Genomic DNA, 19,646 nt, shown 5'->3' on the forward strand with positions numbered 1-19,646 from the left:
ATTTGTGCTGCTCRCTCTTTTGCCACTGATTAACCTACTTATACAAGTKTACTTTCTAGCTGTGTTTTTCAATAAGGCAGAGAGACTCTGCTGCATTAGCKGAGAAAATTCAGCAGCCAGATAAAATGAGCAAAAAGAGATGAAAAGGGAAGCTAAAGTTTATCGTCTAGACTTTGATGTCAAAAGAATATCTTTCAATAAGTAGACTGATAAATGTTGGCCGACTTCAGAAATTTAGGTCTGTTGACAATTTCATCAAGTTTGGCTCAAAGTCAAAACTATTTAATAAAAAATGTTTGTCTCTTTATAAACAAGTTGGGAAAAAGCGGCTTAATTGACACAGAACAACACACACAAAATAGATATTGATATTAGTAAAAGGATTTCAAGTTTTGTGAAGACAGACATCAAGTCCTCCTTTCAAATTGAAAATGTAAGCACAACACAAGTGTTGAGAACAAAAGACATGAAATCCTGCTTTCAGACTGAAAATGTGTGCTCTCGAATTATGGCAGAAAAATTCCCAATAGCACACARTATGACACTTTCATTCTATTGGCTGAGAGGTTGCCAGGCAACGGTACTTTTTTGATCCATAAGGGAGCAGAAAATGATTTGCAAGCAAGCAGAGAGGTTTGCAAGTGGAGATTAGATCCAAGCAGAGACAAGTTTTGAGTGCGAGGAGAAAAGTGAAAGCAAGCAGAAGTTTTGAGTAAAAGGATTTCAAGTTTTGAGAGCAAAAGACAAGAAATCTTGCTTTCGGACTGAAAATGTGTGCTCTCAAATGGACAGAAAGATTGAGCCTGCATTTTGGCCCACCTCAATCATCATGACATTATTGTAGATGTGTAATCTGGAAAACTTCACGTAAATGTGAATATGATAGAACACAGTAGTTCAAACATAATTAGACATTTATTTTTTAGCTTAAAATTTTAATTTGTTGTGTATAAATGTGCAAAATCTGGCTCAAGATGTTCCTCTCAACTCCTACAGCGGTCTCCATCATTACACMGACATTTTTTCAAAACACCGACTACATTTAACCATTTTAACCATCCTCATCACACAGACAACCTCTCCTGCCTCCGCTTCTTACCTGCAATGATGTCGTCCATCTGCTCCAACGCAGCTTCCAGCATGTGACTGGCCTCCGTTTCCATTGTGACAGCAGGAAGCATCAGACCTAAAATACTCTGGTGTAAATAGAGAACAAAGGAAAGGGACTTAACATCTGACTTTATGTTTTATTGAAAAGTAGAGCATATTCAAATGAAAAAATTATATTAATAAATAACCTTCAGGATAAATGTAGCAAGATTAAAAGGCAGCACTGGAGATGTAAGAGTTTCAACAAGCTATAAAGCAATGCAATAAAGAATTTATTTAGCTCAACTTTCTGGGGGTYTTGGCAAGCGAATCTTTGAGAATAGAGTAAGTGCTACATTCTCCCTACGGGCACCTGARTGTGCAAATAACCTGGATCCAAAATCTATCAGTTATAGATCAGCTGATCAGGCTTTACTAGCTGGTACTGATTTCTGCTTTCCTTTGYCTGGCCTGTTGATTCAGATTTTTTAAATTATGGAATATAAAAGATTTGTAGAATYCTTATGTCATTTCAATAATTAAAGATAATGAAAATATGTCATAAAGACAAAAATGTGCCACAAGTTTATGTGTTTGCAGACTGAAAAGAGTAGGAGTTTTCACTTTTACTGCATTTATTTACCAGCGAAAAATGAGTAAAGAAGCAATAATTGACCTGCCGTTTACCTCTCTCGGCTGGTCAAGAGAAAATTTCAGTTTCAATCACTACTCTGATTGTTGAATAACTTCAGTTGCAGAAGACACCCGCTAATGAACCATTAGATTGATCTTGCCTGTATAATCTCTTACCCTCATCCTCAATACAGACYCAAATGACCGGAAACAGCTTGTTAAAATCAAATTTTCATGATGRTGTAATTTTAATGACTTACCAACAGAGGTCAGTAGAGTTCATTCATTCTTTACAAATTTCCCTTATATTTGATCAAACACCTCCATACTGATTCTTTGGTTTAACACTGAATATTTTATTAAATACAAATACTGCACGAAAACATTGAATCCACATAACACCTGCAGCAAAAGCATCAACATCATCAGTTATCCACGGATTTATTAACGTAGGAGATATTCTCCACCTGTTATCGCTGAATTTGGTTTCCCCTCTAACTTCTGCCACACTTTTTTTTTCTTGCTCTGCAAACTTCCCATCCTCTTTTCTGCCATCCCCTCAYTGTCTGCCACTCATGCCTTTTCAGTCATCACTCCTTCAAGGCGCTCATCCCTCTGTTATGCTGTCAAGCCGACTTACTAACAAATAGGCAACTACGTGCAAATCGAGGGGAAGGGCGGTGATGTAATCTGTGGATGCCTTAAGAGAATAAACCCCCTACATAGCGGACTAATGTTCATCTGAATTAGCAGCAACTTTCATTCCATTACGATGGATGATGCTCCAAATAAAACACACTTTATAGAATTACAATATTGTGCTACTGTCAGGATTTGTCAATCAAACACACAAACATTAGCTGCACAGACAAGCGTATGCGTTTAAGACAAGCCTCGTAATTCAATCATTTATTATAATAAATGCCTCCATAATATCAGGTCTGTTGAAACCGAAAATGACAGCACCATTCAGACGTTATGACAGAATGACTCTGTTTAACAGCTCTGTGAAAACAGTTGACCATCAACACAACAATGTTGCCTTTGTTTCTGCAGCATGTGCCTGTATATGAGGAAGTCAGGAAATTAGTTTTCTTGTGAGACTGCACAAACAGGAGGGTGCTGATGCAGGATTTACAGTCCTGTTCCAGCACAGAGATGACAGGACAAACTGCAAAGAGCAACAAACCCAACCAGTGTCTCAAAAACTGCACAGCATAAAGCATGACTGTGATAAGTCTCCAGGCATCTAGTGTTGTCTTGTGCTCTTGGATGCATTATTCACTGTTGGGATTGTCTATGTCAAATTATATAAAGCTCTCCAAGCACCTCAAAATGTCTTCCAGTTGGAATAAATACAAGTTATTGTCACAGTAAAGACATTATCTCTTTTGGTGGGGCGTTTATGTTTTTTTAGAATTTGAAAGAAAAAGAAAGCAAGCAAAAACAACTACTAAGGAAATGAGCCAACAATGACAATGTAATCTTTTTTTAATAAATATTACCCACCTGAAAAACTAGTTTTCTTACATGACATAAACTTACATCATCATCCACCACAGTGCTACATCCRAAACGTGTTCTACGGTTTACAGTAGCGCTACACGCAGCTTCCAGTACTTCAGAAGTTAAACAGCCCCGAGGTTCCTGTTCTAGTAGACGTAAAATGTTTCATTGTCATTTTGAAACCAACAGGATTTGCAACTCTTTCTGCAACAACCACCCAAGAAAGCAAGTCAAACATGTTTTTGTACTGACAGTGCAGTTCATGACAACAATGAACGACAAATCAGCAACTCTGTTCAGAAGCTTCCTCACACAYGCAAACACTTAGACACCCTTTGCAAACACCTGACGCCCCCTCTACGCTGCTTTAAGTGGGATAAGCTGCTAACCAAAGAGCCACTAATCCCTGAACCTGCAGGGCAAGCACATATGTTGTCAGAAATCAACACCAGTACCCTGCATGCCTAGAGCATGAATACAAGCATCCATTAGTTCAGGAGTCTAGTGCACATATAAGTACTCAACAAACAACACAGCACATCTAATCGTTATTATTATTCATAAAGATGCTATGTGATAACATCAAACATCTGCAAGGTGTCTGAATGCGGTCATATCAAGAGATCTGTTCCATTTACGGGCCTTCAATGAAAGAGCAGAAAACAAAGAGGTAAATCCAGCGCTTCCTCTTTTCACCTCCGGGGCCCGTGGTAGTCCAGATATAGAACATTGGTGGACATAAACTTGAACAACATATGAAAGTACTCTACCACAACTAACCTTGAAAGAACAAAAGCTAAAATATGAACATGGTAGATTAAATCTCAGTGGATTTTTTTWAACTCCGCCTGATAGATGTATTTTCTCTTTTTAAAATATATTTACAGGTACAATAACCACAGTGAGGTCTAATGTGAACCTTTTCAGTGCATTATGATTGGAATCACTATTAACTMTCCTAAACAAGCATAGTAAAATATGGTCTCGCATTTCTAGGCTGAAAACATTTTCTCATAACAAAAAAGAAAACACTATAACGTCCAGTTTGATGTACTCAAGTGCGTTATGTTTGATAATGTTGTTCTACCTTGTCAATGTCAAATTTATTTATATAGCACTTTAAAACAGGTATAGACCTGCACCAAAGTGCTGTACAAGAACGACAACACAAATGACAAAACAGAGCACAAAACAATAAATCAATTAAATGCCAAAGAGTAAAAATGAGTTTTAAGAAGCCATTTAAAATGATCCAGGCTGTGGRCAGATCTAATCTGGAAAGGTAAGTTATTCCATAAAACAGGAGCAGCAACAGAAAAAGCTCGATCTCCTTTCCTCTTAAGTCGAGTCCGAGGAACTGTCAGTAATAACTGATTATTTGATCGTAAAGTTCTGGACACAGACCGGAATTTTAAAAGGTCCCGAAGATAATGGGGGCTAACCCATTTAAAACTTTATAAATTAACAAAAGAATCTTAAAATCTATTCGATAAAAGACAGGCAGCCAGTGTAAAGATGCCAGAKTTGACCTTATATGGTCATGCTTCCTGGTTCCTGGAAGAAGCCATGCTGCTGCATTCTGGATCATTTGAAGTCGCAGAATCTGTGATTTATCCATCCCTCTATATAAAGAGTTGCAGTAATCCAGATGAGTTGTTATGAAGGCATGGATAAGTCCTTCAAAGTCCTTAAAACAAAAGTAAGATTTAACTTTTGCTAAAMGCCGAAGGTGGTAGAAACTCGATTTAACGACAGAACTAAMTTGTTATCTAGCTTTAAAGAGCTGTCAAAAATGAAATCTAGATTCCTAGCAGAGGTCTGACAAGACCGAGCCAAGGAACCAAGAATCTGATCTGGATTTGTAGGCTGAAATTTTTGACCAAATAATAGAACTTGAGTTTTTTTCCCATCCATAATTTAACTTCAGCTAAACAGTTTAACAGCTGAAGAGAATCATTTGTACCATGTTGCATTCTAAGGGGCAAATAAATCTGGATGTCATCTGCAAAGTAATGAAAGGATAAATAAAATTTTTGGAAGATCTTACCAAGAGGCAGTAAATACAAGATAAACAAAATGGGTCCTAAAATTGGTCCTTGGGAACACCTTAACAAGCACAAAACTCCATTGTGCAATATGAAACTAACTTTAAAACGAATGTGTTAAAAAGATCTCCAAATTGGTAAATGGTGAAAAGACCGAATTCATAGTGCTTTTCTAGTCATACAGACCTGTAAAAAAAGCCCTTTACACTAAAGCCACATTCATCAAGTCGAATTCACAAACAGACAGACATTCACACACCGATGTACAGATTTGTAAGCAACTTGAGGTCAAGTGCTTTGCCCATAAGCATGAGACATGAAAATGCTGGAATAGGACTTACAATTTTATGCTTGCAAGATATCTATTCTTTGTACAAGACTTGCAAACTGAAAATCATAAAAAAATTAAAATAAAACAAGAGCCTAACACACCCCCAATCAATTATCCACTTGAGATTACTCTCCAGAAAGTGAATTAATAGCTACTGTATTTGATGTAATCAACAAAAAGTTAAGTTAAACAAATTTTAAAAATACGTAAAATGTTTTGAGTTTTGCAAACTCCTGAACAACATGCCGTTTCTCCTTCATACAACGCATTTTCATATCAATGTTAGCTGGAGATAGGCACCAGCAACCCTCCCGACCCCGCTAGGGACAAGGGAGTAAAGAAAATGGATGGATGGATGGATGGATGGGATTATAAAATGCTTATTTAAAAAAAAAGTAAGAAACAATTATCCATTAGCTCCTGTATTTCAATTTTTTTTTTTAAAAACAACAAAAAAACATGTAAAACTAATGTAGAGCAGGGTACGACAAAACCAGTGTCAAATGCGGAAAAGCAGGACATAGAGAAGATATAAGAGGATAATTTCATAGCCGAGTTTGTGAGCTTGCAAACTAGCTAGATTATCTTTCTGCGTATATCACAGTGGGTAGGCTGTGATATGTGAACCGTGACTGATGCACTGCTGTGGGGGGCAAGAATATAAGTTTAATGTGCCTCACAGCACTGCAAAGCTGTCTGCTGAGCTACTAGCTCTCTTTTGTTCTTTTTAGTCTCGTTAAAGTGCATCTGACTTGCCTTCGCTTTGCTTTTTCTCTGCTTAGCGCTCTCAGTAAAATGTGTTTCCTGTTCATATTATCTCATTCTTTCCTTTGTCAGTGTTCTGTGTTAAACTCCAGTCAGTCCACTTGACGTCTGCTATTAAAGCTGTAATCTATTTTGCCCTCAGAGAGAGGGTAATGAACCATCACGCAAAACAACCCATGACTTCCAGTCAGTGATCACCATGAGGGCAACAGGAAGCAACGTAAACAGACTAAAATTATTTTCAACTTTTAAAAATAAAAAAGGTTTGGCTGGAGGCTTTCATTTGTTTATTTACTGACAAAAGTGGATTAAACTTAAGTATGAAAATTTAAAGAATTCTCTAAAATGCTGGATAAATTAATGGCACATGCATTGCGGAAATGCTGCACAGTATAACGCTGTGGTCCTTGGATTGGCTCCCTTAAAAGTATCTTTTCTTATGGTCCTTWATTTAGTACCACCTTGAGCCTTGTGTTTTCTTATTGCTAAAGCTTTGTCTGTTGTTAAGCAACACTTTTTTTYCTTTCCAACTTTCCTTTTAAGTGCAACCTGTGGCTCCTTTTGCCTCTACTTTGGCTCTTACGGTTTGGCCAAAAATGATGTCGAACTAAACAGGTTTCGTTTTGTTTTTTTACATACATCTTAACACAGACTTTCAGAGGTTTCTCCATGTGGTTCTGGTTTGGTTCAATATCTGCATAGAAACTGCAACAAAATTAGACTATTGGAATAAGAAACACAGATTTTCATGAAACTAGAACATAAAAGACATTGTTTTAATTAGGTCTTGCATTTTAGTAAACATAAACACAAAATAGGTTTATAAAATRCATTTTATATGATATAAGTGCAAGGACCTAAGAGCAGTCTAGCATTTTAACAGCCGGAGATGAGTACTTTGTAGAAGCAGCTGCTTATTGTAAAACTTATATTTTCATTGTTTTAAAACCTCCAGATAGAAAARAAAATCTGATAATTATACAATAAGCTTGAGCTATAGAGAAATGTATTTAYTAATAAGGCCAAACATCGCTTTTTGCGTTAAAATTTGTTGATTGCTAGGTGAAACAGCTGGAAATGCTTCRCTGGTAAAATTCAGCTCCTTTGCTCCTTAGAGAAAACCAAGTTCTTGAGCAAATTATCTTAATGGCACTTATTGTKAAGTTCTTTTGACAGSTAATTCAGTACAGATTGTCTCAAAGACACAGAGGCACTAGCAGAGAATTGAGAACTGCATTAATGAAAATCATTTTGGGGGTGATTATTAAAGCAAATCGATCAACGATAATGCAAGTTTTTTTTACTGGAAAACTAAGAAATTCATTAAAAAAAAGATCTACAGTGCATCTAGACCACCTAGAAATACCCCATTTTCTTTTGTAATATGATGCATCTTTGCAACCTGTGCATCATGAGCACTCTGGTAAAAGGGAAAGCAAAGAGAAGAAAAAGCATTATTTCTTTTAGCCACAGCAATATTTAGATTAAATTTCAAGGGATGTATTTTTGACATAATATATTAACATGCAGAACCTACATTTTTAAATGTCAAAAGGCAGTGCAGCAGTGATAAGTGCATGTAAAGTAGAATAAAAGGGACAACACCTGATATATATAAAACTTTCCTGATGCAGTCATTTTGTGTGGCTTGTATGGTCTGGAAAATGAAGGAGTTCTTGTACAAATCGTGGTTCACACAAACAATAGAAGCAAAATATACTGAGCAGTCAAAACAATAGCCCCCCASCCCCCCTCAACTGCCCTTGTTGTCATAAGAGCCTTCACAACACTTGATATAAGCAGTTATTGTGTCTAAAASCTTGTGGGGATCAGAGCAAACATCACAGATGCTCCGGTCCTGGAAATCAGAACAGACTGAGCTCTTCTGTCTTAATGTTGAAACACAAATGTGCTTTAGGAGTGGGTGTTTCATGTCTGAGCTTCGGGTTATAATTTGAGGAGGAAATAGATAAGATTACAATTTCACTTTTCAAGGGGGACAGGCTCACTGACTTGTCCGCATCAGTCCTGCAGAATTGCTCCAGTACTGATGAAGGATGTGACTGAACTGAACGGGTTTGGTTACGTACAAGTAGAAGCAAAGTAATTAATGATGATTATATCTTACAGCTGGTGAAAAACTCAGTTTCTCAGAAAATSTTTATGTTACAGAAGACCAATAAAAGAAATGTTTTAATACAGCGAAATTGGCCAAATGAAAAGTAGGCACAGAACATACAACAAATTATTGCATCTTTTGGGTAATCAGACATCAGTCCAGTCCAAAGGCGAACAATATCCAATTATTTGACCATTRTTACACACAATTCCCACTTGAGCAAACTCTCCATCAATCTGCAGAAGTTTAGGATAGCCAGCATGGAAAGCTGGYGCAAAGATATATGCAAGGGAGCAAAAAATCTGTCTGCAAATGTAAAAGGGTAATGGATTCGTCTAGACCTTAGTGGCTTTATGCTTCTCATAACTGGGCAAAATTTGATTTATGMCTTCTGAGGAAAACTGTACTCAACAATTTAAAACAATGCAAAGCAGCAGTGAACTTCAGTGACCTAAAGGAGTCAGGAATGCGGCAGAAGACAGCAACCTTGGGAATAATAAAAGCACAGATTCAATACATTTTCAGGTGCACACTGGTGCATATAAAACACCATGTTAAACAGGAAAAATCTATGGAARAAATTTAGTGTCATTAGAATCAGAATTTTTTTTCTATATTGAATTTATAAAAAAATATAGATATATTTTTATCATGYGCAATCATTTTTCAGTTTAAATCTGCTAGTTAAAATTTGCTTCTGCAAAAATATGCTGACRTGTGTCAGCACATTTTACCTTCTGGTGACCCAAACCAAAGCAATCAGCACTAGATCAAGTCGAGCAGCTTTTAGCCAATCAAATTACATGCATTTGATCATATGACACCAATGCATGAAAAATAAATCATATATATAACTGAATGGGATAAAATTCAGTATTTTAAATTCAATGTCTAAGAAAAGTCTGATTCTAATGAGACAGAATTTCTTTACAAGAAGTTCCCTAATTTTGTCCATGCAAGTTTCTGCATTCTCTATTCTGAGAAAACTATGCATTCACAAACTCCATTCAGTTCACATATTAATTAAAATTTTTATTTTTGCCTCCTGGAATCTGTAAAACTGATTAAGTTGATAACTTTAGTCCAATCACGATTCTATACCCAATGTTTGTGACGTATTCAATTAATTGAATTAGTAATAGATATTATTATTTTTTAAATTAATTCACTGCTCATGTAACCGTAATATAAAGTGAAACTGCAGTGTACAGCTTGGATGCATTACGAGAAATATRTTTTTTTCTACAGTTTGTACTCTAATTTGCCTAACAAGAGGAGAAGGCTGGGAACATTATTCCAGAACGCACTGACTCAGGACAAGACATTTGGCTACGCATGTACACCATATGCAAATCATATATTCATTTAAAAAGAGTTTACAGTTATGTAAGAATGTGAGGCTATAGCCGAGAACCCAACAAATATTTGCCTTTTAGACTCCGAATAAAAAGTAAAGACTCAACAGGTTCAGCCTGGMATCTCACTGAAGTCATCACAGTTTTCACTGAAGTGAAAAATGTTAAGTTTTAACTTCAGGTTCCCCATCAGTAGTCCGAGGCATTCGTGAGTGGGAACAGGAAAAGCCAAAATCAGCCTGACCCTGTACGTTTGACAGGGTTGGTTAAACGTTAACAYAGGAAAAGACAAAGGAGAACACGGCACGCACTAACACACAGACAGACAGATGAGCGTTGTGTGTGTTAGTTTACTGTTCCTCCTCATTTGGCTTAGCCTGTTTGGATTAGTGTCACCAGCTAGAGGCCGGACCTAAGCCCCCGAGGCCCTGCTGTCACACAGAGTAAATACAACTGTGTGTGCACGCTGAGCCTCGCCAAGCCAACAAGAAACACCAGATTCTTTGGCAATTAGCATCAATGCGACAGGACTACTGACATTTAAGAGGAAGATGTTCCTTCTGCCTTTTAGTAAAGACTAAAAATGTCCTTATTTAGCAGCGACTGAGTCCAACTTTCACTTTTTTTTCTAAAGTTACATCTCTTGCACTACACATGAAGTTCACACTTTGATAAGTATTACAAACAGATACAATTCCAAACAAAACGCTAAAGCAACATAAAGGGAAATCCTACTGACTTTGCAAGTAGGGATGTTAATATTAACCGATTCACACTGATACGGCAATGTGAAGGTGGAAGACACAAGTTCACTTGTTGAGCAGAGCGTGAGAAGTTAAAATTTAGCATTTTAAATGTAAATGTATTGGTTTTCATATCAAAGCATCAATACAATGCAGTCCATTTGGTGAGATATTTCACACTGAAACATACTTCATTCAATTATTAGATGGGAGAGGTTTCTCTTATTGTCTTTGCTAAAAAGCAACGACTAGTGCCACTAAGGAAGAAGAGTGAGTCAGAATGCTGAGCATTATTTCTACTTTTTTCAGACTCTCAAAATCATTTTCTACACTTGTCCAGACATTTCAGACAACATATAAAGTCTGTGAAAGGATTTACTCAAAACTGAAATTATGTTTGCTGCTCCTGACACTCCTGTGAACCAACATATATTTTTCAAACCTTTTGAATACTAGCAAAACTGATCTGCAGCAGAAGTTTAAATAACAAAGCAAATGCCGTGTCCTTTGAACTAAATCAAAATCAGTCAAGATTTTTCAAGAAAAACTTTGAAAAATCTTTAGAAAGCCTGGAGATCTGTGAATTAATACGACTTTGAAAGATTACAATAAAGTCTGGCTTGAAAACAAAGTTCAAAGTTCTGACATGACTTATGAAAGCTCATGCATCATATAGGGACAAGAAGTCATGCAAAACAAATATTGAGCAACTTCAGCAGACTCAAATAATTTTTTTTGCAACAGCCAAGTCATAAAGTAGAGCAAAGTCTTTAAAAGCATTCTTAGAACCATGTTCAAAGAAAAACAAATCTTATTACTGTAGCCTCTCTGTGCATTCCTAATGTCTGGCATTAATCTAAATGCAATGAAAACAAAGTCTTCCAGTGCTACAAATAATAGAGTATGTTTGTTCAGCTCTAATCCAGAAACTGCTTCCAAAAAACACACTTTGAAGATAATGAGACGCATGAAGCAGATGCACAAGTCAAACTTTTTGACCTGAAAGAAGACAAAGATGCAATTAGACAAATACTTATGTCTTGCATTTAGCTTCAATATACAAGGTTATACATGAAAATAGAGGGAAAAAAAACAAATTTTTGATACTTTTTTTCAAATAAGCTATTTCGAGGTATGATTTGTGAAGTATTACCTGTATTACAAACATGAAGAAAGTTTATATATATCTTCTGTCTTTCTCTTTTCTCACTGCTGAGCCACAAAAACATTTCAATTAGAAAACACCTGGAAGTACAGCTACGAAAAGATGGCTTTTCCAACATAACAAACCTACATTTATTCATAGTGTGGTTTGAAGGACTGCCGTGGCCCCAGGGGCAGAAACCAGTGTGATGCTCAAAGACTTCAAACACCAGTGTCAGCAAGCCAGCACTGTAAAAACAGCATGTCAACACCACTTAATACAAACACACTAAAGACGCACACAGCCCCATGCGACAGCTGAAATGAACCAATCAGCAATTAGCTAACAATCGTAGAGGCCAAAAGCCAACAGTTTGTAAAAAACTGCACAGAGAGACCATGGGCTGATTCTGTGCTGCATCTTAGACATCAACAAAGATGATGGGACATGCTAGTACACATGCCTTTTAAGGCAATCAAAATAAGCAAACAAAAGCATAAATGTTATCAGGACATTTAAGTAGTAAGGCTTAAGAATGATGCTCTGCTTTAGCAGCACATAATAAATCAGTGAAACCTGATGGTATAACTATAACAACTGATTCATCAATGAACTGTGCTGATTTTGCTCTGTGTTAAATAGAGCAAACCAGCGACTTCAGATCTGTACAATGGTTTTGTTCAGATTTTACATTTAAATAATGTTTTTGCACAGTGCTTAGTGGAAAAACAATTCCCTTCTTTCCGCTTTTAATTTGTATGACTAAACATGGATTTCTAAAAGACCAGCGCTGTTTGTAACATGCAGCTACAGGTAGATACCCAGTGTCAGACAAGAAAAACACTCACACAAGTGTGTCACCAAGCATTGTTTGGTTACAGAGTGACGATGTAGCACGTGTTTATAAAGTTACGGTTTGGAAACCACAAAAAATTTTCCGTTGTGTCTTTCCCACAGGTTAAATTCCCTTTAAAAAGATGCCACTGAAACATGTAGATTAGGCAGAGTTTCCTTGAACTGTATGAGCAGAGACAGTCAGAACTCAACTATTGTAAACCAGTTTGATAATTTGTAGTCAGGGAGGATTTTTAAACCAAACAGATGCACTTTGAATTGCCTTGTTGCTGAAAATGTGCTATATAAATAAAATTACCTTACCTTACGTCACTTCTTTCAAGTTAAAATTAACATTTTATAGAGTTTAATTCTTCCAAGGACAAATTCTGGATTTTGAGATGTTCTAAAATATATTAGAACATATATTATACATTGTACTTACAGATTTCATCATTACAAGTAGAAATTACGTTTTAAGTAATCTGGACTAATTTCATTGTTGAAATCTGCGATTAAGATTTTTACTAGTAAAAGTGTGATTTTGACAGCAGATTTGATACGAGTGTGTTATTTTTCAATAAAACCAGATTATAAACAAGAAAGACAAACTGGGAAACTAACAAGCTAATAATAAATACATTATTTATATAAACATCAAATATTAATGCTTATCATGCTCCCAGTGTAAAGCTATAGAGAGCAGAATGGTGATTATGGTAACTTTATTATGTGCAACAATTAGGGATGCACCAATTTATCAGCCAGCTGATTTATTGGCCAGCTGACTTACCAGTGCAGATTTTCTTAATTTTGGGAGATTTGTGATCGGCTGATACTTGCACGTGAAGCCAATCCCATCTACCTCAGGAAAGGTCTTAAAATCAACCACTGTCTTCTTCTGCTCTCTTGTGACAGAGATTTGACTGATGGACCTGCCCACCAGGTCACGTCTGCACCTTTGCAATTAAAAATGGTCGCCCCACTGTTGCAGACTCAGCAACTTTCTTGCTATATTTAGCAACATTTCAGACAAAACAAAACTGTTCATGTATCAGCCAAAATCGGGAGTCAGCAAGTCAGGCTTCTTAAAGATTGGTCATCAGTGATCAGCCAGAAAACTGTAATCAGTGCACCATAGTGGTAAACGTGTTTTAAAGGGTTTACTAAATCCAGTTGTTATTTATAAATATTTTGCTTCAATCTTCTACCACTGTGTTAGTCATTCAAAACGTTGTCACTCAAGCAGAATCTAATCCATTAGGGTTTTTCCTGACTATACAGCTGAGAAAATCTAATTACAAAAATGTTTGTGGTTCCATATAAAAGTGGAAATTGTTGTAAATAGCCACAAAATGTTAAGTTGAAGCAATAACAAAGCCAGCTGGCCGAGATCAGGAACGGTTTGTCGTCTGGCAGCTGTGTCAAATTGCCCACTCTGACAACCATCCCTGAGTGAGCAGTGAGCACCCATCCTGACTACCTTTCTTCCAGCTACAAAGGAAGGATTTCCACTGAGTGAAACAACACAAGCAGCCAGTGAAGTGGCTCACTTCAGAGGCTAGTGTCCTGGCTACAGCAGACTAGAGTTACAGAAAGTCACAAGCTGCTAACAAACCGGACAAGAACAGCGACAGATTACATTACAAGGTAAAGTTACAGTCACAGAAAGCACAGGATGTGTGCGTTTGTCTTTTAAAGTGCTTCAGGTGAAGAAGCTAAACAGATGCAATAAACTTCAGCTTTTGTAAGGTTGAACTCCAGTGGTGGTTTAGGACCAAACTGACCAGAAGGGCTAAAGTGGTACCATTGTTTTTTTATTATGGAGGCACAGAAGAAAAAAAAAAAAGAAACAAAAAAGGTCAATATTCCATAATTTAATATATTCAGTGAGCAGACCCAAAGAGCTAAAAGTGGCATTTTTAATTCACTGTTGAAGTAAAACTATGAAGATAAAAAATAAAATTGGTATAAGGAACCAATTAAATACAATTTCTGTGCCAACACATATAATCACAATAAACTGATATAGTGTCATCTCTTCAGTACAAAGGCCAATATTAGTTCTATTGGGGRACCCCCCATACTGAACTCCATCGATTAGCAATTAAAATTTCCAATATAACTTTTCATTTTAGTTTCATTTTAAAGTTAGATTAATTAATATATTAGGTTTCTTTGAGTGATTGTAGATGCTGGTTATATTTCAGGTCCTCACAACACAAAAGCAAAGATACAAACTTTTTTTATGATTGGAAACTCAAAACAGAATTAGTCAGTCGTCAAAAAACAGTGCAAGTTTGATTTTGATTAACGTATGAGATGTGAGCAGCTGTTAAGTCAGTACCATTGCAATTTTCTAGCAAATTTAAAAAAAACATTGCACAAGAATCAGAGGCAGTCTCATTATAAATGCAACATGAGAACAATTAACCTAATGAAACCATATAAAACTTGATTGCCTTCCCTCAGATCAGAGCCCCACTGGAGCTCTTGGTGTACTGTGCTTTAACACAAAAGTGGAAAACAAGTGAGGAAAGTAGTGTTTTTTTTTTCCAATACCAACCAATTTGACTGGGAGTTGGAAATTGCAATTCTTCTTCTCTCTTTATGGGCAAATCACAGGTCAACTTCCTCTATATTTAGAATCATTGCTGAAGCTAAACAAATGTACAATACTGAAACCTTTTTTCTTGACCCTTCACTTGCTGCAATTATATGCAGAGCATAGCCATCGTTAGGTTTTAGTACTTTTGATGTTGCCCTAGACCTTCAGGGTTCATGACAAGCTTTTAAGATTCATTGGATTTTCTGTGCATTATATTTTAACCATACCTGTTGATTTTAAAAGTAGAATATTTTTAAAAAATATATACCATCATACACATCAATGATACACAATCATATGAAAAAGCAATTTCTCCCATCAAATCAAAATTTTAAGAATTTGCTAGAATATTTTACAGCGTTTGTATTTCAAGAAACCAAAACAACTACAACCTCATAAAACTGACTAGACACAGATTACAAAAAAATAAATAAAATCAAGAACTCCAGCATTCATAATTCCTCTTAAAAATTAAAGTAAACATATTAAATGTATTTTAAAATAAATTTCGGACCCATTACAGTTACATCTTTGCATGCACAAGAGATATAACAGAAGTTGTGGATTGAACTTTTAGAATCCAAGATCAATTTTTGGTTTTGTTTGAGGTCTGGCCTTCCTATTATTTTATGAGGATAATAGCAAATAAAACTGAAAAAATGTGCTGATGGTTCTTTGATAGAGGCAGAAGTTTTGAACCAAACATAAAATAAAGGAATTTACTGATCTGCACCAAAGAACAGCCCTCTAACCCCATTTTATAAAGCTCAAAAAGTGCTTAAAAATACACGCTGTTGGTTAACATATTAGATTAAAAATGGTGGATTGTCATTTAGAAAATAATAATCAGATTCTTTAGATTTTGATCCAACTGCAGAGGAAAAATTGTCTGATTCTGATCTCTAGCTGATTAATTGATACACCTCTACCTTTCACTTTCATTTCTAAAATATTTTCATTTTTATAAGAACTAACTAATTTGAACATACATTTCAGACGCACCAATTTCTTGCATTGTTTTAAATATTTCAGCAACATCTTTATGAATRAGAGTCGAGTAATTGAAGATTCTACAATTCTTGATCATTTCCAAAAACCCAAATCTTTTTTTATGTTACCCAATACAATATGTAACTCAACACCTATTCTGACCTCCTATCTGTCACTAATAATCCTGCATTTATCCCTCCCCCTCATTTCCCGAATCATACACCCGTGTTTTCCACTCTCCTGAGCTCTCCGTGACACTCATTCGCTTTAATCGTTTTCATGCCTCTCCCCGTCCTCACCTCCTTCCTCCTCCGCCTTTCAGCTGGTTGGTTTGAGATCGTTTCTGACAACTCCAACCGTGAGATTTGTCTACAGAGATGCTCACACACCCATTTTTAGGACATAAATTTGTGCATGATGGGTGTTCTAACGCTTCAGAAATTTGCATGCACCCAAAGAAGACGAGAAAGCTGCAACTTTTGGATGTGCCCTTTGTCCTTCACACTTGAAATGGATGGCTAAACTGTCTCACTAACATGCGGTCAAACTCTCCAGAGCTCTGCTAATTAGCCAATATTGGAGCCAGGTGTGCTGAAGCACAGAGGCATCTAAAATTCGCAGGACATGACCCTTGAGAACTGGAGTTTGAGATCACTGCCTCAAAATGCTATTCTTTGGCCTGTGAGATTAGCTGACCATTATAGACAAATTAAGAAAACATGGAACAGTGGTGAGCATTCCCAAGAGTACCTAAATTACTTCAAAAGAGAATCAAAGGCTCATCTATGAGGTTACAAAAGAAACCAGAACAACCTCTGAAGCCTCCTCTTCAGTTAAGTATGGTAGCCTCTTTAACAAAACATTTCTGTTATAAACCAGCAAAGGCAAACTAGCTTTGAGTTTTCTCTGCCAGTTCATAAATCATGAGTGAAGAAGATGCTATCCTGAACAGTTGTGAGTTTACAAAGAAAAAAGGCTGGCAGTGAGGAATGGCAACAGGTGTCCCACGCCATAGATATAATTTCTCCCATACTATTCTTTTTTAAAACGATGGATGGAGACGGTTTTTAGATGATGGAATAGGAAATGGAGTCTAAAAATCCATTTTCCCATACTTTTCCTGAGCTGAAAAAGTCTATAACTTCATTTCCAGGCTTCTAGGAACCCTGCAGCATAGCTCTGCTACTCCCTGCCACTGTTTTCTAATATCCTTTCTTCACCTGACGGCAAACCAAACAGACCCTCTAACAAACTAAACTTATTTCATTTTTTATGTTCTCATCTTTTCCTTTATGGGCTAAGAAAAGAAAGGATTATGTTTTGTATTCYAAAACCTGGAATGGTTTTCCTGTCCCCCCACACTTTGCTCCCTTTCCTCTCTCATTGCCTTAATCTCCCAAACATCTCTCCTCTTATCATCTCCCTCTCTTCTGCTTCATCCCTGGCTGTCATGGAGCAGCAGTGAATTTTATCTGCTGAAACCACAGTTGTGGTGTGAGGAGCAGCAGTTAAGAAGACAAGAACCATCTGATTCCGTATGGCTGCAGAGGAAAACGAAAGCTCTTAGAATTACACAACCCGCTTTGATCACAGGGATGAGTGCCATCATCTGCTGGATCCATGCACGGTGCATGCTTATGTATGGCACCATCCTAAAACCTACTACTMGCACAGTCAGCTTGGTTAGTACKTCTGTCTGAGTAAAYAGTTCGATGACTGTTGCAACAATACTTTTCTTTTATTGTTTTGGGCCCCCTCACCCCCATCAATTGCCTCTTCACCCAGGCTCCAGCTTTTATTTCCTCTCATTTCTGAGTGCTAATGCCACCCAAGTGCCAACCAGAGCAGCCTTAATCAATTCACTGTCGTCAGCAGCAATGATGCCTTTCAACTCTCTTTTTAAATGAGATTTGCACCAGAAAGAGGCACCGGCCGGCTGTATTCACAGTCAGGAGGCTCCTTCAGCTCTCTCAAGTTGGCCCTCTCTGATGTATATGTGTTCATGCCTGCGTGAGTTTGCGTGTTTGTGTGCGTGCGTGCGTGTGTAAGTGTGTGTTTAGTGTCTCCAGAGTTAGATGCAGCAGATGCTACGGCGGAGGGGAGCCACATATCAGCCTTGATTTTTCTGTGATTAGCATATCAGCAGCAACCTATTCCACCCCCCCTATTTCTTTCAACGCATGATGTCAGAAATTGATGATCTGCATTAACACAGCATGGCTAACAGCCCTAAAGCTTACAGAACAAGACTGAGCCAGTGTGGAGAAACAAAAACAACTGGGAGACTCTAACAAAGCACAATGTCAGCTTTCCTGGAGCATGTCTAGAAGTTAAATTTGCTGCCAAACCGAAATGAAATGCGTCATGTGGCTATAAAATGTTGCACAACAATTCCTGTCCGGAGAATATCCACAAGGCTGATGCAAATGATAATCTCAATTTTACAATTGTGAAATATGGAGGCTCCACTGGGCGCCACAAACACACATAAGGTCCCACAACAAAGGCTGAAGTTGTTTGTATTTTTTTWAAAAAGGCAATAAAAGTAATTATTTGGGGATATAACATCTCAGTCCCCAAAGACAGAACTGTAAACTCCTCCTCTGTCTGTTTTTTTGTTTTGTTTTTTGTTTTACTATATCCCAGCACCCCCAAAAAGTCCAAAGTGAACAGAAACCTTTACAGTAAATACACTACGTTCTTGGAGTCATATATAACTTACTATATCCGAGTCCGTGAGCTTCTGTCCTTCTTCAAATACGTTCGGTGGAGCCAGGCTCTAAAACAAGGCAAACTCCTCAGCTCGGGCACGCATGGTCCTCTCACGCCCAGATGTCACAAGCTGGTCCGACCTGTATGAGCAGTTGACGCTCGCTCCGCCGCTGCGCGAGCTTCCCTCAACTAATGACACCTGCCATGTGATAAGTGCGATGCCTTCACTGACTCTTCGGAAATACTGCACTACACTTGAAGGAAATAGGATATATATATTTACAGCCTATATAAAACGAAAATAAAACCAATACGAAGGTTTCGGCATATGTTTACAATATTTAAACTCATTTTTGCCTCTAACATCGTTAACTAGACACAATATTTAGATTTTGCGTATGGGAAGGAAAATTACTACTTTCATATTAAGTAGATTTAGTAGACATTGCCATCTAGTGACACTATAAAARAATTKAAACCACCTGTCCTGAAACGGTGTTTACTGGCTTTGCACTTTAGTTTTTACCTTTCTTAAAKCCTGCTGATGTTATTTGTTCAGAAAGGTAATTTTTGTTTTTGCTGACAAGGCGGCTAAATATTGTAATATCTACTAATGTGTAGGATGTTTTTGTTCCCATTCCATGTTAATGTTAACATGTTAATGAATTATTTTTGTTTAATAATATGTTAGCTAGAATATATATCTTCAAAATTCTATAATATTGTGTGATCCTAATGTTTGAAATATTGTTTTTGAATAGTTCTTGGACAT

The 19,646-nt window shown here is 37.0% G+C and overlaps 1 protein-coding gene across 14 annotated transcripts in view; it reads right to left on the reverse strand.

Annotated features, from left to right (window-relative positions):
- The window catches only part of ppfibp2b (PPFIA binding protein 2b), a 68,702-nt gene extending 49,624 nt beyond the window's left edge, over positions 1-19,078 (reverse strand). For 8 of the 14 annotated variants that reach the window (XR_001776712.1, XM_008411723.2, XM_017305378.1 and 5 more), the window contains exons 1-2: positions 18,885-19,077; positions 1,100-1,196 (exon numbers count right to left, since the gene is read on the reverse strand). Coding sequence is in view for 13 of the 14 variants with exons in the window: in XM_008411723.2 (XP_008409945.1) it covers positions 1,100-1,181 (82 nt within the window). In the remaining variant the exon portion in view is untranslated. Of the gene's footprint in view, positions 1-1,099; positions 1,197-18,884 lie in introns of all 14 variants that reach the window. The other 6 variants (XM_017305386.1, XM_017305385.1, XM_008411725.2 and 3 more) reach the window with 3 other exon arrangements.
- Between the last annotated feature and the right edge of the window lie 568 nt (positions 19,079-19,646).

Source organism: Poecilia reticulata, linkage group LG6, assembly GCF_000633615.1.
Source record: "Poecilia reticulata strain Guanapo linkage group LG6, Guppy_female_1.0+MT, whole genome shotgun sequence".
Lineage (NCBI taxonomy): Eukaryota > Metazoa > Chordata > Actinopteri > Cyprinodontiformes > Poeciliidae > Poecilia > Poecilia reticulata.